Source organism: Glandiceps talaboti, chromosome 21 (genome assembly GCF_964340395.1).
Source record: "Glandiceps talaboti chromosome 21, keGlaTala1.1, whole genome shotgun sequence".
NCBI classification, from domain to species: Eukaryota; Metazoa; Hemichordata; class Enteropneusta; family Spengelidae; genus Glandiceps; species Glandiceps talaboti.
The window spans coordinates 4,474,356-4,498,088 of NC_135569.1; the positions used below are offsets into that span (position 1 = coordinate 4,474,356).

Genomic DNA, 23,733 nt, shown 5'->3' on the forward strand with positions numbered 1-23,733 from the left:
TTTGACCTCTGACCTGTATTTTTGAGCTGTTTAATTACCAATGTTCCCTCCCACTGGACACAACACTCATCAAGCTATAATATTTGGCTCCACACTGTGAATGAAAAAATAATACAACTGAATAAACAAGCTGGGTTTACTTGTATTTGGGAGTTGTTTTTGTTGCATATTTTTAAGGCACACTTTAGCCACCTGTGACCACTTCCATGTAACTGAACTCAAACCTGGTATCAAAATATAATCGAACGACGTAATTTATCTTACGTATAAAAATGTTCAAGAAATGCCTACTATGCAAGCAAATGTTTTAACAACACCAGGAGACAATTGTAATGTGATAGAAAACATGTATCGTCATTAAAATCATTTTAAAATAGTTTAACCAAAGTTATTATGTAAAAAATTTCACTTGAGTAAAGAGTATATAATAAACTCAGTTTGTGCCATTTTAAAATCATTTGTCTAATTTTCAGTCTATTTTTGACCAAAAGTACCATTTTTGAGCCTAATTTGCATATCAAGGGTCATATGATCTTGTATTGGAAATTTTCCATCTATACATCCCAAGAAACATCTGTTAGTTTTCAAATTCAACATTTTGGACCAAAAATCACATTTTACGACCCAATTTGCATATCAACAATAAGCTACCTAACAGATGTTGGTATGTGAATCTACCCAAGTTCCCCAATCATGTTTAATACTAGGGTTCCCTACTAGTGTTTTTTGTCAAGGGCAAAAGTAGGTAAGTTCATTAGTCATGTTACCATGTAATCACCTACCTGTATCTATATCAAGGATAGCGAAAGTAGATAAATTTATACTATATATTGTCATCATCATTATCATCATCACGTCGTTAAATATGGGTTAACTTATGTGGTTCCATAATTACTGTACAGTTTACTAAATAAATTAAAACCATTTTGTATTAGTTTATAGATTATCATTTTTGTTATACTTAGTTTTTGTTTTGTTGTATTTCTATTTTTTTGGCCAATGAATTCACCAAATAAATTACACTATACTGTACTCTTCTGTGCTATTCTATACTATACTATTCTATGCTACACTACACTAGACTTTACTGCACTATCCTATGCTACGCTACACTACTATGCTATGCTACAAAAGACTAGACTAGACTACACTGAACTGCACTCTATTACACTACACTACACTATATATATATATATACCGGTATATATATATATATATATATATACTATACTATACTATACTGTCTATATGTATGTGTACATACGAGTGAACTACATGTAGGCCCATATATTGATAAATATCTCAAATTCCTGGTAATAATTATTTTAACTTGGACAACTGCAATAGTCTCGCAATGTAATTTACATGTAAAGGTGTCAAAAAAAATTACATTTTGTGTTCATTGTTGTTTTTTTATAAAAGTACAATAGGTGTCTCACAAGTATAGTCACTTTGAAAGAACATACCGAGAGAATTGGACTAATTAATTGACAAACTGAACGTAATAACGTTACATTGTACCATGGCGCTATTATTGAGATAATAATAGAACCACGATTGTACCGGTTTACAGCTAATATCACTGCATTGTTATTGAAGGGCGTTGCACAGCCTGTGAACTTGCGACTGTTACTCATTCTCGCACTATTTCGTTTCAAACAACGCCCATCAAATCTGCAATAACAAATTTAAATAAACTATTCATAGCGAAAAATTTCAACGATATTGGACAGTCCCGTGTATTGCATGGTATATACGTATACACAACTTACCTGGGATTGTGTTCTGCAATTTACGATGTGTACTCCCCGGGGTATTGTACGTTGCTAGCTACATCTATCGAGGATAAACCGTGTGCTGTTTTCGTTACGTTAGTCTTTGCATAAAACATTCGCTTTCGTGACTCATTTTAAAAACACAACGTTTCCAGCTGTACGTTACGTAGTTATTGATTGGTGTATTTCTTTTGTTGTTCACACTACACATTCGTTTAAAATTCAAGTTTTATTGTTGTTCTTTCTCGTCGTTGAGGGCGTACTACAACACCTGTTTCGATTTCATCTATGACGACTACGTGGCATGGATTTTTTGGATCAGTATGGAATGTTAATGAACAGTTTCTATAACATATATATACTGATGGTGATAATGGAGTTTTTGAAACATCTACCTTGTGACAAAGTTTACATCTCGACTAAACTCCTCTTTCATCGAGTACAGACGGCAAAATATTAACTCTTCACTTTCAGGTAGAATCCAAATAATGAAAATTTCGTTCTTTACACTAATTTTAGCCTTTTGAAAAAATACTTCAAAACTTTATTGGAAATAGTTCAACCATTCCGATTAGCTGAACTGTTCCAGTTTTTCATAAGTCGTGTACGCTGGCTCGATGTACATGTGTAAACAATCCTGTACCGGGTAGAGATATATAATAAACCGGATTATTTGTCAACATAAGCTTATTGATGATTTGATCAATGTTTCGACTAAACACAGAACTTAAAATGTTGAATGTTGCCGAGTTTAAAAATACAGGGCCTGTGAGGGGGCATGTGTGGCTAAATGTACATTGAAAATCACAAAATCTGAAGAAAAAATGTATAGTTCAACAAAAAATCTAATTAACCTTTTGTCTGGCATGACAAAAATTAATTGAAATATAATTGTTAAATTTTAGTTAATTAAATGTCTCAAAAATATCAAAATGAACGTGCCAACGCTAGGTTTACCTTCATGAGTTGTCCTAAGTACATTCAGCTGATAGTGATATAGTAGCCCACCACAACATGTAGCAATGTTGGTTAAGATGTATGTAGCGCCAGACTAATGTTGGTAAGATTTTTGTCGTGCCAGGCAAAGTTTCATTTCAGGTTTAATGTTTTTCATTGTACAACTCCATCAACACAGACAATCACTGTCAAATATTGTAAAAAACAATACATTTCATTTTATTTCTACTTTATTTTAAATGAAAAAATAACAACACTGTGGTTTAAACATACGTCTAGTAAACAAAAACATCCTATGACAAGACAAAGACTACTAATACAGGTACAGTTCAACTGACTACTGACATAACCTTTGACCTTGGTGTATTCAGCAGTGTAAAATCATCATCACTATGTGCCTGTCCTCAAGGTAGAATGTGCCTTGGGAACCAATTTCCTTTTATATTGAAGATTTAATAGCATCAAATTTGTATGTGTTATAGCGTCCAATACCAATACAGGTGAATCTTTGTATTCTGGTCAGAGGCATCTGTGAAGTTGGAACAACCCCCCCCCCCCCCCCATCCCTATCTCTCCATGTTTGGTCAATGGCATCAGTGAAGTTGGAACAAACAATAACCCCCCCCCCACCCCACACACACACGTTTCTTGCTGTTTATGTGTGTCTATTTAGTCAGTATTAGACCTGCGATACCAGAATCTAGCTCTGAAGTCATCACTGCATGTAATAAAACCTGGACTGGTTGGTGAATGGACGATACATCGTACCACATTGTTATGGCCTATAAGTACACAAAAGTACAACATTTTATTTCCATGGTAACATAATGGACAAGAAATCACACCACATTATTACACCCTACAATTACACAAAGTAAAGTACGTTTTATTTCCATGGTAACATAATGACTTCCCATCTGGAGGGTCTTGTAATAGAGGCCCCAGCAGTGAGAGTCTGGGTAACACACATGAACACTTACATGCATGCACACAAACAAACACACACACACACACACACACACACACACACACACACACACAGACAGACAGACACACACACACACACCATATCCAAATGTTTACCACTACAGAACCTTCAGACAAACAGACAGACAGACAGACAGACAGACAGACAGACAGACAGACACCATACTTCCAGTACCACAGAACCTGTCAATTGGTCCGGAAAGTTGTCTGATAAAGGTAAACTTACCAAGTGAAAGCAGTTTCTGTCTCTCAGCATTTCTAGAATCCCAACAGCACAAACTGGTTGTTTTCTCATCTGGAAATAACACTGTAAGTAAAATCGAACCAAGGTCAAAGGTCAGAGCTTAAAGCAAAAGCATTGTTAAATATACATGGGGGGGGGGGGGGGGTTATTCAGCTAATAATTATATCATTTCATATAAAAGGTTTGCATTTTTCTGTATTTTTCACTTGTAAGACACCCATGCTATATAAATAGTGCCCTTGGGCAAGCAGAATGACTAGTGCATGGTCTATGCAAATTGTGGTCACTATGAGTCACTAGTCCATACATACCAAGCCAATCACTGAAGGCTGTATGGAAACAATCTGTTACAACAACAGTTACAGATATCAGACTTATATTGAATTGCAGTGGATTTGTACTTACCATAGTCTTCTGTGTGGTTGAACACTGCCTGTGTTCTGTGGTTCTGTTTACCTGACCCTGCACCAGTGTATGTAATCAGACATCGACTTGTAGAGATTTCCCATAGCTTGATGAGTGAATCTTTGCCACTTGATAACACATACTGTACATCAAAAAGGTTAAAGGTCACATCAAATGCCATATTCCAGAAAGACAAAAGATTGTATACTTTTGGCCACTAGGAGTGCTGTTTGTTTAGCACTGTAGCCTCATTTTGTAAAATCATCTTTTCCCAGGGTTTTAAAAGTAAAAGTCGACTGCATTCTCAACTGGTCAAATAGTCTATTTCATGTAATGTAAAATTTGCTTCAAATAATGTAATTTTTAGAAACTCAACGAGTTATTTCATGTCTTGCCATGTGATTTCATTCCCTCACTCTTCATCATACAGGGCGCCCTCTTGTGGTACTTGTTTTGGAAACGACTGCAAAGTTTAATAATATGTCTTCTCTCAGTGTAAATATGAAAAATGCAATGCGACACAATGGGTTACAATATGTCTTACCTTAGAATTCCTACTAAATGAGATAGAACAAATCTCATTGCCACCATGTGCTTTACTGAATGTATTGATGCAGCGGTTACTAACGCCATCCCATAATTTGATGTCGCCATCTTTACTACAGCTAACGTAGAGATTAGCACTCGGACAGTACTGTACCTATATGTACACATACAACACAAAAAAAACATGTCAGCAATATTTCCATGGCAACAAAACATGTCAGCAATATTTCCATGGCAACAAAAGCAATGGCGTGTCTTCAGCCTTCTGAATAAACGATGCCAATATGTACAGGCACATTCCTGTCTTTCAAGTTCGTGTTCTGAACAAATAGTGGCACACATCTCTCAATTCAACATTACATGTATACCTTCACAATATACTCCCATGTACATACACATTCTAATATGCGATTAAAACTCTCTGTTTAATACTCACTGCAGTGATCGGTGCTGTATGTTGATCCTTAGGATTACAGGACACAAAACACTGAGATGTGTTGACATCATACAACCGCACTATGGATACAAAACAATTAAAACATATAGTTAGATTACAGTGGGTTACAGTTAAGTTAACGGTATGTTATCAGCCATGTACTTTTCTGCCTACATAGTTACTTTATAGTGGGATACAGACAAGTTCATTGCAAAAAAGCTACAAAATGTGTTAAATGTTATCGTACGTACAATAACAAACATTTTACACATTTATTAATCTTTTGCAGTGCACTGAGTAACAAACAAGGACTTGGCATATGTTGTTGCTCTTATGAACACTACAGAAAACTGTTCTATCAAAGGAAAGAAATGTAATACAAGTCTCTGTATTTTCAACATGCTGTGCCAAGTGTTATTAATGCAATTCATTTGTTTACTTTCCCTTAACAGGCCTTGTTAATGCTTGTATGTCACTGGGTGTATCTACTTACATGTTGGATGTTGTGTTCCTACCAGTAGGAAATCACCTGACGGATGAAATGATAGACATCGCACATATTCAGCTTCCTAGAATTCAAAACAAACTGAATGTCAGAGTTTACTTTATATCATTGTGTTTTACGATAGCTGTGAAGTAATACATCAATATGGCATGTTGTGTTTTGCACAGCGTACTCCTATATGTACAAATGTGTGTGTGTGCGTGTGACACTGTGTAAGTGTTTGTCTGTCTGTCTGTCTTTCTGTGTGTGTGTGTATGTATGTATGTATGTATGTATGTGGGTGTCTGTGTGTGTGTATGTATGTATGTATGTATGTATGTATGTATGTATGTATGTATGTATGTATGTATGTATGTATGTATGTATGTATGTATGTATGTATGTATGTTCCAAAACTGGCAGAATAAAATATCCTTAAATTGATGGAGAGACATTCACACTAAATAATTAAATCATTGCATGGTCAAGGTCCATAGGATCGAAATGCTGCATTCGTCTCCAATTTACCATTCCAAAGTAACTATATTGTACTGTCCTATTGATTCTTAGATCTATGAATATAATATATTCTCCATTGTTAAACAGTGATACAGTAAATCCTACAACTTACCTGAATACTTCTGTATGCTCTCTTGACTGATGGTTTAGAATAATCAAATAGTTTTATAGTATAGTCTTTACTTCCTGATGCTAACAATTGTTGGGTTGGGTGAAAATCTAACGCCGTCACTTCCTGGTACAAAGAATGAACAGAAATCCGAGGTGAACACCACTCCAGGAAACAACGACATTTGTGCAAACTATGGGTTCTGGAGACTCGTTTAATGACTTTACATCTGATTTTCGTTTTCCTTTAAGTTGATAGCAGTAATCAATACAAATGTACTAACAGCAGAAATAAGTCTGACTGGACTTTTCCTTTAAGTTGATAGCAGTAATCAATGCAAGTGTACTAAAGGTAGAAATAAGTCTGACTGGACTTTTCCTTTAAGTTGATAGCAGTAATCAATACAAGTGTACTAAAGGTAGAAATAAGTCTGACTGGACTTTTCCTTTAAGTTGATAGCAGTAATCAATACAAGTGTACTAAAGGTAGAAATAAGTTTGACTGGACTTTTCCTTTAAGTTGATAGCAGTAATCAATACAAGTGTACTAAAGGCAGAAATAAGTCTGACTGGACTTTTCCTTTAAGTTGACAGCAGTAATCAATACAAGTGTACTAAAGGCAGAAATAAGTTTGACTGGACTTTTCCTTTAAGTTGACAGCAGTAATCAATACAAGTGTACTAAAGGTAGAAATAAGTCTGACTGGACTTTTCCTTTAAGTTGACAGCAGTAATCAATACAAGTGTACTAAAGGCAGAAATAAGTTTGACTGGACTTTTCCTTTAAGTTGACAGCAGTAATCAATACAAGTGTACTAAAGGTAGAAATAAGTCTGACTTGACTTTTTCATTTTAAGACAAAGCCTACCTCTATATGATCGTACAGTGTTCTTATAACAGGATGGTTTTCCATATTCTGTTGGGCAGTTTCATTGGCTAGAATGGCTGCTGGTGTTGCACTCTTAGCCAACATCCTTTCCACATCTAATATTTTGATTGAGGCATCATCTGACCCTGTCGCTACAAGTTGACCTGAGTGATAAAGCAATAAATGATTAGGTCAAGTTCAAATATATCAACCTGTAGAATGTCAAATATAGTAAGGGGCTGGAGGTGCTCTGATAGTCATGATGATTGAATGGTTAGAGTGGCTGGTTTGTAATCTGTACATTGCTGGTTGTGTAGTCATGATGGGTGAATGGTTAGAGTGGCCTAATTAAACCGGGATTCCAACCCCTCCCACATGTCTGAACCTCATTGCAGTACGCTCAAAATTAGACATCTACTGCAATTAAGTGCAATCTTAATGAGTAAAATGTGCAGTTTCTTATCATTTTCTGCATGGTTGTATCAGATGGACTTAGTGAACACTTGCATAAAACAAATAGTATTTGTTTGTGAAAATAAGGAATAAATCCTACCATCTCTACTCCAAGCAGCAGCTCTACAGGGTCCTTTGTGTGCTGTTACATAGCAAGTCTCGTACAGGGCTGCCTCTGGTGCAATAGTTTGTACTGAAAAATATTTGGGGAAAAATACACATTTTGATGGATACATCTCAGAAAAATACATGTAAAATAATTACAACCTGTAATAATGTACAAAATGAACAAATGTTCATATAGAAATGTAAGTAGGTCAAATCTATTTACCTGAATTCACGAGATATTTTCTAGAGTTCGCTACCAGTGCTTTTGATAAGAGTGGTAAGTAGGTAAAAATGTACCTGAGTTACTCAGTCATTTTACCAGGGTTCCATACCAGTACTTTTGTTATGGGTGGTACACTGGTAAGTAGGTAAAATCTACCCGGTCATTTTACCAGTGTTTAGTAATTAGATGAGAACCAATTACTATGGAATATACATACCTAGATCTATTCCAATAGTTACTTACCATCAGTATCAAATTCTAGATCTATACCAGTACCAGGGGCCACAGAATCAACTCTTGATGTCATCAGATCATTTCTTTCCTCACCTGTGGAGACAAGTTACATGTAAAACACTGAGTACAGACGTAACTGTCAATGAACTGAAACAAAGGGATATGACTGGCGGCAACATCATTTGGCCGCAAGAACAACAATCACACAATCATAGAGTCATGTCAGTCGTTTGTGGAAAGGGATGAGAAGAGCGCCCTCAGCGGCTGATCTTTCAGTTTAAGTACTGACCAAATCAGGTATGTATAGAAGCAATTTGATTAAAATCTGGTGTAGATGTCGGCTAATCATGCATTGCTATCTTACCTTCGTTATTTGGCTTGAATTGACCTTCGTAGTACATGTTTACATTTTTGGCCTGATCGCCTCCTCTCCTCTCTAGAGGAGGCGATCAGACTTAAAAAATGTAAATATGTACAAAGAAGATCAATTCAGGCAAAATAATGAAGGTAAAATAACAATGAACGATTAGCTGACATCTACATCAGATTTTAATCAGATTGGTATAGAAGATGTAAATGAGAAAATAAACAATGAACTGACAAACTTATGACATTAAACCCTGTTATAGAGTCACAAAAATGATGACTGTATATTTTACTTACGTTCAGAATCAGCATGTAATCCTAGTTTTGTTATTCTCATTAGTTTATTAGACGGTGGACAATCTAATGGTGTATTTACTGATTTACCAAGATTGACAGCCAATGAATCATAACCATCGTATAACAGCTGACTAAAAAACAAACAAACAGGTAACATGTGAGAATGCATGTACATGGACTCTAGGTATATTTACTCACACTGTCAAAAAATGTCTTCGAAGCAAATCCCAATTTTTTGCCGACATTTCGTCAGCATCATCGTGGCTTTGCTAGGTGCAGGATGAAGGCACTTGTATTCAACAATGTAAGCCTCATTAAACCGAGATGCCAACATTGAGATCTCAGTTTCTCTCACACTCATTTGACTTGTCTCTGACCCCTGATAATGTAGGTGAGACATTGGCGAACATTTGGGACTCACTTCCAAGAAATATTTTGACTCTACGAGTAGAAATTTTCATTACTAAACTGATAACATGCATCATTTGTCTTTAAAATGACAGAACACCATTGTTGTTGTTAATAATATATCTCTTATTGCAAGTCTTCAACGATTGGTGGCGCTTTGTCAAAACGGGGTAGTCCTGTCTAATATTGTCATCCTTTTCGTGTTTGCCTGCGACGGACGTCCATGTCGAACAATAGCAGATCATCAGAGAAAGTTAACTTCTCATAATAGACTGTACGAGCAAAAATACTAGGCCATGCAGTACACTTTGAATGAAATTGACACGGTGCTTTAGATTTCTGTAAGGAACCAACTGATGATTGACACGCACTCACCTAATAATCAGTCGGTACATTTGTTCCCTGTCGTGCAACGTTGCATCACCCATCTTAATGTGTACGTTGACAGTACCAGCAAGAAAAACAGACGACGGCCAATGAACAAGTTACAAGTACGATTGATGTGTACAAAGGGCTAGGGTGAATCACACACTTGTACACTCACACACACATGTACACAAAGCGACACACAGACTATTTCAAAGTGAGGCGGGGACGGATTACGGGGTTTCCCCAAAATTTATTCTTACGCCAAGCTAGAAATTAAGATAAATGATACATGAACGTGAAATTTCTTATAATTTTCTTTTACACAGTATATTATATGCTTCAATTTATGCATATGCCTACCTGTTATATATGTTAATGCCACATTTAATATATACAGGGTTATTTTTAGCATGTTTACTATGACGTCATGGCTCATTGTTATCTTGTTTATTTCTGGTGCTGTACGGCTCGGCCCAGTTCAGATGATGATATAAGTTTCAGGTGTGATCACGATCAGAGGGAGTGAATCAATACGTTGGGAACAAGCAGATGATTACCTAAACGGGCAGCTGACGATGCATCGACGTCAAACTTCTCACTATTAAAGGAAGTTCCCATCGTACACAACGTAAAGTGAGCGTGAGCAAAACGTAAATATGGTATTAGCGAAGTTGTACTTGTAACGAACCTGCGAAAAAAAAACTTTTACCGTGTGCAGTATAGTAATCTGCCAACTCAAAGAACAATTCGCTGTTACATAAGGAAAATTCGACAGTCGAAATACATGTAGGACAGAATGGCAGCGGAATTACTGGGAATAATAATAATAGCCATAGGCGCCTACTTGATCTGTAATCTTTGCCGGGAAACGTCTCGACGGGACGAGCAGTGGCGACTGGTCCAGGAACAAGAGAGATTAGCAGCCTTCCAAGCATCGTATGGATGGGATGTCCCTCCGTCGTACGAAAGCTTGTATCCGAACTCAACCCCAGAATTCTTTCCTCCTGGTGCCTTGGCAAATACTTTAGGTGTTCCGGGTAATACGACCTTTCAAAGCATCGCCGATAGATTCTCCACATTACAAGAGGTTACAAGAGCTTTGCAAAAAGCCGGTCTCGAATCATGTAACTTGATTTTCGGTAAGTATATTTAATATGTCGATAAAGGATAAAGTTTTTTTTATTGTGTATGAATATTTATCCCATATGAAAATGATAAACAAATATTTCAAAAATAGATTTTTGTAAAACACTAATTTTGGATATATCAAGAAAAGAAGACCCCCCCCCCCAAAAAAAAAACCAAACAAAAAACCAAACAAACAAACAAACAAACGCGTCTAAAGCAAGTTAGATTGATCATGTGATTGTTTTGAAGCACTTTCCCAGTGTGCACAAAGTGCTCCTGGCACCCCACCCCACCACCCCCACAACTCCCTAGGGATCAAATAATCCATTGCAGCCTCTATTTAGTGCATAGGATTAAAGCATTCACATTAAAACCTCTATCCTACCAGGTCCCCAATTATACAGCTGGGTTGACTGAGGCACAATAATGTTTGTAATCTTACCCAAGGACTTTAGCCTGTTAGGAACAAACGACAGTGGTGGGACTTGAGCCTGTAACCTGTTGATTCCAAGCCAGCCACTCTAAACATTTGATCATCATGACTCATCTATCATTTAATATTCATACATTAGTTAAAGAAAGCAATACAATACAATACAATACAACACAATACAATACAATACAACACAATACAATACAATACAATACAATACAATACAATACAATACAATACAATACAATACAATACAATACAATACAATACAATACAAATGCTATGAACAGTCAGCTAACATAAGTTATGATAATGAAAGGACCAGCAACAATGTAGATATAATTACATGTACAAGGTTAACTACAACAGGTTGGTATACTTTAATGTTTAATGATTTATAGATGGACCAGGTTGAATAAATTAGTGCATGCTGATTTCATTGACCACAGGCACTCGCGGGTCTACGACACTGCGAAATAATGAGACGGCACATTTTGGATGATGCCGTAATGGAGGTCGTCATTTACAATGATGGATATATTGATCTATTTCTTTTGTCAGAGCAATTCAGAAGTCCCCACAGTTGGCACATTCCTTACAAAACTGTCCTTGCATCGGTATCATTTCTTTGTTCAAAGTAATGGTTTTTTTTACGGAGCTAGATATAAATATTTTTAGACAGCAAGTTATAATATAGCTAATACACAAAAGATATGCTAATAACATTCCATTAAAGCATAAATGAAAACAACAGAAATGATAAAAATTCAAGCTCCAAGATATTTTTACAATTACCCAAAAAAGTGCTAGTCTTCTATCTAATTTCTTGTTAATCAGTATAAAGATATATATTTCCCATAGGCATATATATTCAAGATAGCAGGTTTAAAACTACCCAACCAACAAGACATATAGTACTTCTAATATGTTGGCCAGGTTATGAATAATTTAATATGTGTACAATCAAACCAGACAGAACTGATTAAAGACATTGTGTACCTATACAGGGTGTTCACATGTGTTACATAACATATCTATTTATCTAAAATTCCAAAAATATTTCAACCTAGACATATAATTATGTATAATAATAGTGTCACTCAAATTAATGTTAGAAATCGCCCCTGTTCGAATTTCTTCATTAAAAGTGACAATGAATATTAATGAGTTATTTGCTTAAATAATCTTTAGTAAAATTTTAGAGAATATCATAATTAGTACATGCTTCACATTTCTAAATATCTTACGTACACTGATGGAAACAGAATGCATGTGTTGCTTGTATAGAGGTTGTTGATGTAGCTTTTAACCAATTTGCATATTTCATGATTTTCTGTAATTAGGCAATATCTTTTGAACACAAGCTTGTTGATGTAGCTTTTAAATCTAATTAGTAATTTGCATAAATAATGACTTTAATGGCAGTTAAGCAACATCTGAAATGAAGAATGGAAGCTCCAAATTTCATGTAGTTGGGTACATATATTGATGATAACAAAATTAATGTATCATATAAAGCTTGGTGATGTAGCTTGAATTTTAATCAGTAATTTGCATAATTAATGATTTTTGGTAATTAAGCAATATCTGAAGAATGCAAGCTTATAATTTCATATAATTTGGTACACACACTATTATAACAAAGTATTTGTTTCCTCTATAGTCATTTGATTTAGTTTTAAATTTTGATGAGTTATTTGCATAATTGATGAAATTCACAAATTAAGTGATACGCGATGTATGGTTGCTAAGAATTTCACAATCTGATAATGGGTGAAAGAACTAATTAATAGGTCTTATAATCATAATAATAATGTGAATTTATAACGCGCCTGTCCTCCTGAGAGCTCAAGACGCTCACAATTATGGAAGACATTCAATGACATCTGCAGTCAAGTTCAATACCATTCTGTTCAAATGAGTGATTTTGCTGTTAGTTGAATAATTGTTACAAAATGTGTCAACCTTGTACAGTACTGGTTTTGAAATGTAACTACACAGTGGCTGTTACCAAACACCACTTTACCAGCATATTTCAATTACAAGCTAAATATACCTATCAGCTGTAGATTTCAGTTTTGTCACCTGATGTATACATACATGTATAGCTGTGTCATCATGTCACCTGTTTTTTTCCATATATAGCATATCCAATTTTATCTAACAATGTTGTGATGCCTAAGTACCATAGACACTTGAGTGAGGGGGAAGAGAGGGCAGGGGGAAGGGAGGGCAGGGGGGACACTCCCATAGAAAGGTACCACCTGGTAGTATAGGGGTATGTGCCACCCAAATAGGTCACTTTTTCACACGCAAAATCCTGACACATGGGCCGACTTTTCATCTGCAAATTACTTTATCATGGGTTGGATAACATGGAAAACACCTCCATTCTTTAGAAATATCTTCATAGCATCATAATAAAGGCAATTGACTGGCTGATTTTCCTTAATGATTTTTCGATGAATATATCTTTTTATCTTTGGCCACACTGCAAAATTTGATTTCATTCATTTTTTGAATTTTTTTCTTCCAGGGGTTGATTACACAGCAAGTAATGAATGGCAGGGAGAACAAACATTCAATGGACATTCACTCCACTCTTTGAATGCCAGTCAACCCAATCCATATCAACAGGTTTGTTTCACCTCAGTTCAGACATAATTCCTGGAATGTTAGATGCATTGTTCCTTAAGTCCATTCTAGAGGACTTATACAGTTACATCCTCATGTGTTTCCTTGTATTAGCAGTAGAGTTCAAGAATTACTGATAATTGCTGTTAGGTAGCACACATTTTGTTTAAAGTGCCTGAGCAGGAACACCCACCAACATATATTAGCAATCAAAACATGGGGATTTTATTGTTATTATAATTGAAAGTGCACTCTAGAGAACATATAAAGATGTAGACATGTACATGTGTTTCCCTGCCTCTACAGTCAGGGCTCAAAATTTTAAAACTGGTAGTCAACAGGGAAGATTTGGTAGTCATTCTTTTTTTCAGCATTTAATAATTTATGCATAAACAAAACATTAAGTAATAAACGTTCTGATAACACACAACTGCTTGTTAAAGTAGACACAGAGTCCATGTAGTGTTAACATCGGCTGGGCAGGAACACTTAGCATGTCTTACCAAATTGAATTGGGGATTGTGTTACATTCATTAAGAGCATTCTACAGGACATGATGTTGATACACAACAGCAAAAAAAATTAATTCACAAGATGTTTTATTATAATCAACATGTGACTGTCCTTGTAGCCCAACAAAGAAAGAAAGAAAGAACATTGGGTTATTTGTGATGTAAATATACACTACCATGTATTGTATTGAATTGAATTAAATTGAATTAAATTAAATTAAATTGAATTAAATTGAATATAGATTATAGGCAGAGAGTACATATCATGATAAACTAGTAAACATTATGGTGATGTAACAGAACAAAGGTTCACCAATAATGGATTGCAAATTATTATTCTTTGTCTCTGTGTATGTGCATGTGTCTATGTACGTACGTGACTGTCAGTAGCTAGGCAATTAGTTAGCTACGTCATTGGCTGTGTGGTGCTCCATTGGTATTAGTCAAAACATTTAGAATCACCATACATTTCCCCAAAACTGGTACAATTCCATTTTATTCTCCAAAATGTTCGTCTCTCATTCAAAAAATACAAAATGTAAGTATTTTGTCACTGCTCATTTTTTATTCAAAGTAACAAGTATTGCGTATTTACAAAATTTTGAGGTATGTTATTTAGATATGTAGAGAAAGAGGTACTAAAGTGATAGATTCCAATATGGCATAAAAGGGTCATTGACATGGAGAATATATTGTCCTTGGTTCCAAGAATCAACAGGACAGTTATAATGTATAATACAGTTACATGTACATGTACTTTGAGATGGTAAATTTGAAACAAATGCGACATTTCAAAACGTCTATTACGGCCCTTGATCACACAAACGATCAAGGCGTGATCAAGGGACACAGTAGATGGATCGAAACGTCGCATTCATTTCAAATTTACCATTTCAAAATAATGTTATTATGCTCCCTGTCAATGACGATCATCATGGTTTCTACTTTTTTTTTGTAGTTATAAAATAAAAAATGTACTAAAAATGGAATGTACCATTTTTTTTTGCCAGGCTTCATAGACATTATCTATGTTGCTGTTTGAATAAAAATCTATCATCAGTTAGTTCAGAGTTACATTTTAAGAACACAAAATTAAACGCTTTGTCTCTTTTTCCATCATATGAAAAACATGGGAGACTATGTTTTGGTTGTAAAATTTCCAACATAGCAAACAGGTTAATCATTTTTGTGCTATTTACATGTAGATTCTTTATTTAGAAACATTCATAATATGGCGTGATAAATGACTGGTACATACATGTACACAAACTGTAGTAAACACAGGCCAGTAAAATTCAATGGCCCTGACTTGTGTCACACAGAAGGTATAATACAGTCTATGAAATGACGCAGTTATAATTGCAGTCAAGTTATTATTTAACTTTTTTCCCCCAACATTTTTCTTTGATTAGCCAAGGCAAATATAAGTGACCTAAGGGGCCTTGTTACATTGAGTTGCAGATGACAAAACCATTAGAAATATTTAGGAATAAACAAAAGCAGGCAGGGTAATGATGAATTTCAATGTTTTGACTCATTTTGAGCATGTCAGAACAAAGACATACACCCCCCCCCCCAAAAAAAAAAGGGGGGGGGGGGTTTTAAATGGCACTCCACTTCAGGAAATACAGACATTTCTCATAAAGTTTGGATGCTTGCGAGTCATTTCATGTTTAATGTCAAGAAACACCAAATTGAATATTGTTGAATAGCAGCAATTCCACTGTTACCTCATGGGAGTCACCAGACACACGTGTATTACATGAACAGTAAATATGTATGACTTCTAAGTCCTTATTACCTTCAAATAAGTAGTCATGAATATTTAGTGTTCATCTAATACATACACATATCTACAAACTCCCATAAGGTAATGCTGTACTACTGCTAGGACAATGAATGTGGAGCAAGTTTCACTTTGGTGTTCCTCAGTCGCACAAAATTAATGTGATAGTAAATCAGAAAATGGCTCTCCAGAACCAATCTCTTTCTTTTACATGTAAGTTAGTCACCACTAACTAGACTAATGGCATCTTAAATGTCTGGCCCATACTTAGTAATTTATTTTGATACAATTTTGTATGCTATATCAAGTCATCATGTTAACAGCTGTGAGTAGAAAATACATTATCAGTAGACATTATAACAGCTGGTCTGGGTGATGAAATATGGATGTGGTAGACTAATATAACCAGTTTCATCACTGTCACAAAGTAACCATATTATACAAAATACTGCTAACATCAGACTGTGGATGAAGAGAACCTGTTACAAACAGGGAAATTAAGCAACTGAATTGGATTAATAAGACTTATATTGTGACAGTCCATCATTTGATATCAACAGTTTTATGGCCACTTTACAGAATAGTTCACTTTCACAAACAAATTTCCAGTTCCCCTGACATTTCATGTACACATAAAGAGGCCATAAAACTGTTCTTATCAAACCATGGAATGTAATACAAGCATTTAGCTAAAGATCGATGAAGGTTTAGTGAAGCTTTAATGAAGTTACATGTATGGTCAGAAGTCAGGCTACAACTTCTAATTGGGTTATTAATTCTTTTTTCCGGGAGAAAACGTTGATAGCATCATCACATGATTAGAACAACTGAGGGGGGTTGCGCTGTACAATATGAACATGATTACCATATTCATCATCACTGCAGGAAATCGTAATCTAATTTTAGGTTTGAATATACAACCATTTTAGCGAAATGCAAGGCGTGGTAGGGGAAAAGCGAGAGCGAAATTCCCACATGAATAGATTCTGTATTCTCGATAATTTATCTTCAATTTTAATATTGCTGTGCCAATCTTAACTATGATATATTCTCGTCAAGAAAAACCAACCATTTAGTATTCAGAGGTAAATCTTCATTTTCAGCTATTATGGAACACAATTCAATAAAACCTAGAAATTAACACGACAAAAACAAAACAATACCAACTGATTGAAAAATGAAATGAAAAGTTCATTCGTATTCATAAGGCCAGTATTACAATGGATTTATTTCATAAATTCCAACTTTGTGAAATTGTTTAGTAGTATGAAACGAAAACAAGAAGTCATTGCATGTACACATAGTACCTGCATATTTTAAGTTTTCTATTCAAAAAATACTCCTTTTGATTGAACACATATTTTGAGTTTTAACCCCTGCATGGAATGTACCATTAAGTCATCGACATTTGAATGAACCTAGTGGGTATCATACACAACATTGTGGAGTCCTGAGACTGGCTGAAAATTTACAAGTTGCTGGGTTGTGTCACTTCTACTCGAATTTGTGTATGAATGAATATTAAAGTCAAATTTGAAAACATTTTGTAGGCATTTAATAACGACTTTATTTATCAATTCATGATATTTATATACGGATTGGAAGGAAATTTCCACAACAGTATTACTGTAAACATGTTAGGTCATGTTACATGCAGCTCACACGCAATGTGTATGTACCCATACTCTTCCAACCACCGCCCCCACACACAAACATACATACATACATACATACATACATACATACATACATACATACATACATACATACATACATACATACATACGTACATACATACGTACGTACGTACGTACGTACGTACGTACGTACGTACGTACGTACATACATACACAGACACACACATACACATACATACATACATACATACATACATACATACATACATACATACATACATACATACATACATACATACATACATACATACATACATAGTACATACATGTGAATGGACAAGATAGACAGACAGACAGACAGACAGACAGACAGACAGACAGACACCCCCTCCACCCACCATATTCCACAAGGGTATATAATATTCATACAACTAATACAATTTTCCTTCTTATTCCAGGTGATAACAATCCTGGGAAACACCTTGGCTCCATTGGATGATGATGGAATTATTCCCACATTTGGATTTGGGGATGAGAGTACAAGGGATAAGAGAGTGTTCCCATTCAAACAAAATGGCTACTGCTTTGGTATTGGTGAGGTTTTACAACACTACAATGAAATCACAGCAAATATAAGACTAAGTGGACCCACAAACTTTGCCCCACTTATCTACCAAGCTGTTGACATTGTCAAGCAAACCCATGCAGTAAGTCTTCTATTTGGTATCAGTATTCAAAAGCTGCACTAGCTGCAACTGGAATGCTTTTTTTGGAACTGTTTTGTTAGCTGTAATGACTTACTCATAATATTGTATACCCTGAACAGTATTGAATCACTTGAGCATAAATGTATTTGTGTGTGACTGTACACATAATATGGTACAATAAATAATCAAATTCATTTTTAGGTCCGCACCCAAAAATGAGCACCCCAATGCAATCACAATTTTGACCTGTTGCTGTACTACCTATGAATACAATCAACCCCTTATTGACATGTGCGATCCCTAATTATTGATACTTCAACAATTTCCATTTAATGTACTGTGGGTTGTCTTAGTGAAAAAAATAATACTCTAATTACAGGTAGCGCAAAGACTCAACATGTAAATACCCCAGGTACCCCTTTCACTTGGGCGTCATTTGAATGATCTGTCACATTGTCACATAATTGTTTATTTTTTCTCTACAGTACCACATTCTGGTAATCATAGCAGATGGTCAGGTGACAACAGAACGTGCCACAAGGAATGCTATAGTCGATGCATCTCACTATGCCCTGTCAATCATCATGGTCGGCGTTGGCGACGGACCATGGGACATGATGAAAGACTTTGATGATGCTCTACCACAAAGAAGATTTGATAATTTCCAATTTGTTGATTTCCAATCTGTGCTGAAATACACTTCAACTCCTGACACGGCTTTCGCTTTACAGGCATTAATGGAGATTCCAGATCAGTTTCTAGCTGTCAGATTACTTGGATTGTTAGACCAAGAATCATAAGACAGAATTCTCTCAAAGATTAGCTCCTGTAGTAGACTGTGTTGTTGAACCTGGCCAGCATTGTTTCCACTCAGCATGTGAACTCAGTAATTCAAATTCCATATATTATTTCATGGATCGCAAGCAGTTTTCCACACAGTCTGTGAATTCAGTTATTTAAATTCAGTATTATTCATGGCTCACTTATGTAAAAATTGATTGGTTGAATAAGTCACATGACGTCTAGACTCTAGTATGTAATCATTGAGTCACACTACCCATATATGATCTAATTGCCTGTAAACTGAAATTTGACCTTTGCACAAATTATCTCAAACATAATGTGCTAATTCAATTTCTGAGTTTGAAATACTGACTAGGCTGAGTGGAAAGAACTCCTCCTAGGGTCACCGTCCTGCCCGCTACAGAGACAACCCAAAACTATCATAGATAAGTGAATTCCAACCTATGGTACCAGAGAACAATAAGTGTATATTAATATAACAATAGAGTTCTTTGTTATGCAAAGTTTCTGTGACTGTCAGAATGGAACACTTTTATGGGCAGACTCAAGACTAGAACAATATTTTCACAGCAATATTTTCACAGCAATATTTTGAATATTTACATCGTATACTTGTTATTAAATTAAACATTTTCACTCGAATTTTATATATTTAGATATTTTGAAGCATTATATTATATTATATTAATAATTGTGTCTCGGTAGTGTCAGTAAACGTTAGAAATTACAGGCTGTTACTGGTTCCAACATGCACCATGTTATGTGCCTTCATTCCCATACGATGTTAAATGTGCATGCAAAGGCCATATGGATGCTACTCAGGGGGTGTGGTTTACAACTAACTACCTTGGACATATCCTCCGAGGTCACTTTCATTGACCCTAATGTGTCAAATCTTCTTTGCTCATTTGCATTTTCTATTTCTTGAAAAAAATGTCTTACTGAGAGCAGTTAAATAATGTTTAACTCCACCCTTCTCCCCCCCCCCCACCCCCACAAACTAGCATGCTTACAATTTATATTTGCAACACTGTGGCACTTCAGACTGTTGTTAAGTAACATTTTTGACAACCATCCATTGGAGATATCTGTAATTCTAACCTATACAGAAAAACTTATTGTTACATATCTGGTATTTAGTTTTTCCGCAATCACAATTAAAATTGTCAATATGGCTTTCTATACTCAAGTAGTAAGACCCACTGAGAAGGTTGCCGAACAAAAACCGATGATGATAGTACTTATCGTGCATTATACCGCCCTCAACGTGCACCTTCAGTAGCCTAAATACAGAAACCCTGGTGGTCTATCTGTCAAAGCTTTCAAATATTGTAAGGACTCCAAAAGTCCAAAAGTATCAAAGAAATGACAGCCACTCAAACAATGCATCTTGGAACCAGGAAGTCAATTATTGATCACAGGTGAATGACCTGAGTAGAAACAGAGAGTAGGGATAATACATAGAACTGTGTAATAAATGACTTAGTGATAAACACCAGCTGTTCAGAATATTTTACAGCTGAGATGAGTACAAGCCATAGTAATTTTTGTACTTTTGTGAAACTCTTGTGTATATAATTTATTGCTTTGCTATGGGGGCATTAGTGGACATCTACTATTAAACTCAAGGGCTGTTCTGCAGCAGCTCTTTCCCGAGGCTGAAAACCAAGGAAACTTGATTTATTATCAATAGAGAATTTCAGCTCTTTCCCGAGGCTGAAAACCAAGGAAACTTGATTTATTATCAATAGAGAATTTTCAGTGCCCTGTGTATGCAAATAGGTCCCTCTAATAATAGATGAAACATGTTGTGCCTTATTACTGCTGCCATAAATTAGGCCTAGTAGATTTACAGCAATGTCCCAGAATGATTCAACTGTCTACAAGCCAAGTTACTGAAATAAATTTTAAATATTTATGCACCTGGGAAACATTAGACAACGTGTGACAGGTAAACTTAGTAGCTTATAAGAATTCAGTTTTAACCTTACGCCGGTGCAGCACCAACGTAACTGTGCGTGTCTGAGCAGAGTATTAGACTAAGTGCACCTGGGAAACATTTGTGCACCTGGGAAACATTAGACAGTGAGTTCACCTGGTATTTAGACTTACTAGACCGAGGCTGTGGAATGAAGACGTTGATTCTGATGCATAAATATATTACACAGTAATGTGATGATTTCAGATTTTAATTTTATTTTATACTTTAATAATCGTTATTCAAAAATATCCCACTATACACTTTCACAATCACGTGCAATTGATATGCAACTTAAGTCATAGGACTTCTATTTTGTCACTACATTTGTATTTTAAAGTTGTATCTCTGGCAACTATTTTCTTACTTATATTTATATATCTAAATGTATTACAATCCATGTGAAAATTTTGAGTAAATAATTATAGGTATCTCTTATTTTCATTTCAAATTTTAATTAATATAATTATGGTTGTCATGGTAATAAGATGAACTGATTCTTATATATCTATGAAAAATTTTACATATCTGTATATTAATACATTTACATGTTCCAGGGCCAGCACAAGGTGTACAATATCATATCTTTTCTATATGCTGATTACTAGGCCACATGACTGTTATAATAATTATATATCATTTTTATGATAAGACAGTAGAGATAGTGGATAGATATAAAATGACATTATAAGACTTTCATAATAATGAAATAGACGTAAACACCTTCACAGTGTTTATCTATACATTAAGTACAATGTAAATACAGTACAGCCCAAGAATCGCCTTCCAATGGGGCAAGCATTAGACTAGCATTGGGCTTGTGTTAGGCTAGCATGTGTCATCTCAGTGCTAATACTAAACCAGCATGTGTAAGCAATTGGCGTAAATGCTCACACCAGTCGTACGTTAACATCAGGCTAGCTCAGCGTTAGCAACAGGCTGACCTGGCTAGCTCAGTGTTACCAACAGGCTGACCAGGCTAGCTCAGCGTTAGCAACAGGCTGACCAGGCTAGCTCAGTGTTAGCAACAGGCTGACCAGGCTAGCTCAGTGTTAGCAACAGGCTGACCAGGCTAGCTCAGTGTTAGCAACAGGCTGACCAGGCTAGCTCAGCGTTAGCAACAGGTTGACCAGGCTAGCTCAGCGTTAGCAACAGGCTGACCAGGCTAGCTCAGTGTTAGCAACAGGCTGACCAGGCTAGCTCAGTGTTAGCAACAGGCTGACCAGACTAGCTCAGTGTTAGCAACAGGCTGACCAGACTAGCTCAGTGTTAGCAACAGGCTGACCAGACTAGCTCAGTGTTGGCAAAAGGCTGATACAAGGCTCGCTCAGTACTAAGACCAGGCTGATAACATGAGTTCATTGTTAGCAACTGTACTCTAGCCCAGTGATAACATCAGGCTGATATACCAGGCTAGCCCAGTTTTCAGACTCGCCCAACTTCACCTGTATTTGTAATCAATTAATTTATACCTGCACTGGTCCCATGTTAACACCAGAGTACTTTAAAGTATATCGTAATAATTCATGTATAGTATATGTTTTATGTAGACAAACACACATATGTAATCAAAAGCTCTTTCTGTATTTATTACTTGAAATAACTGTTTTAAATGATTGTATGATCAGGCAAATAAAAATGAGCACAACTGTAAGTTTGGATTGGTGTAATGTGTGTGTGTGTGGGGGTGTGTGTATGTATGTGTGTGTATGTATGTATGTATGTATGTATGTGTGTATGTATGTATGTATGTATGTAGGTATGTATGTATGTATGTATGTATGTATGTATGTATGTATGTATGTATGTATGTATGTGAGAAGGGAGGGAGGCGCGGGGATGGATGGATGGATTGATGCCAGGCTATCTAAGTTATATGAGTTTCATTGCGATCCTTCAAGGCAGTTGATGGAGAGATAGATATCGTGATCATAATGCCTTGACTATTCAAGGTGGTACGAATCACAATCACAGACAGACATTTAGAGATTAGACCATATGAATCCCAGGTTGAACAAAGATAACATTTATTTCACAAAATATACAATAACATGTAACTGAGTAAAAGTAGGTACAAAGATACAAAATATACCAAAATGATACAACCCATAACACCCAAGTAAAGTGATTCAACTGTGTGCCATACTTGTTTTAGTATTCATAAACTGTAGACTAGCACCAGTCCCTTGGGACATTTTTTTTAAGTTTCATATTCTTCAAAGTTTTGACGTTGTTATTCATGTTTAGTTTTTTAATGGAAACTGTCTTCAACTTTTGTTTTTCATTTTTTTCCCAGGTTACTAGTATTCTCCCAACACATTTACTTG

At 35.7% G+C, this 23,733-nt stretch overlaps 2 protein-coding genes across 2 annotated transcripts; one reads left to right on the top strand and one right to left on the bottom strand.

Moving 5' to 3' along the window:
- Positions 1-3,372: 3,372 nt before the first annotated feature.
- On the bottom strand, positions 3,373-9,977 carry LOC144451428 (cleavage stimulation factor subunit 1-like). The gene is made up of 12 exons (XM_078142264.1): positions 9,794-9,977; positions 9,011-9,141; positions 8,357-8,440; positions 7,883-7,975; positions 7,330-7,493; positions 6,466-6,588; positions 5,844-5,919; positions 5,351-5,430; positions 4,913-5,068; positions 4,369-4,510; positions 3,946-4,026; positions 3,373-3,514 (listed from the first exon to the last, which is right to left on the bottom strand). The coding sequence occupies exons 1-12, from the start codon at positions 9,844-9,846 to the stop codon at positions 3,402-3,404; spliced, it is 1,296 nt and encodes a 431-aa protein (XP_077998390.1). The 5' UTR covers positions 9,847-9,977; the 3' UTR covers positions 3,373-3,401.
- A 324-nt stretch (positions 9,978-10,301) lies between these two features.
- Positions 10,302-23,043, top strand: LOC144451350 (uncharacterized). Its single transcript, XM_078142161.1, has 4 exons — positions 10,302-10,926; positions 13,885-13,985; positions 18,376-18,624; positions 19,110-23,043. Exons 1-4 carry the CDS (start codon positions 10,584-10,586, stop codon positions 19,422-19,424), a joined length of 1,008 nt encoding a protein of 335 aa, XP_077998287.1. The 5' UTR covers positions 10,302-10,583; the 3' UTR covers positions 19,425-23,043.
- The last annotated feature ends 690 nt before the right edge of the window (positions 23,044-23,733 follow it).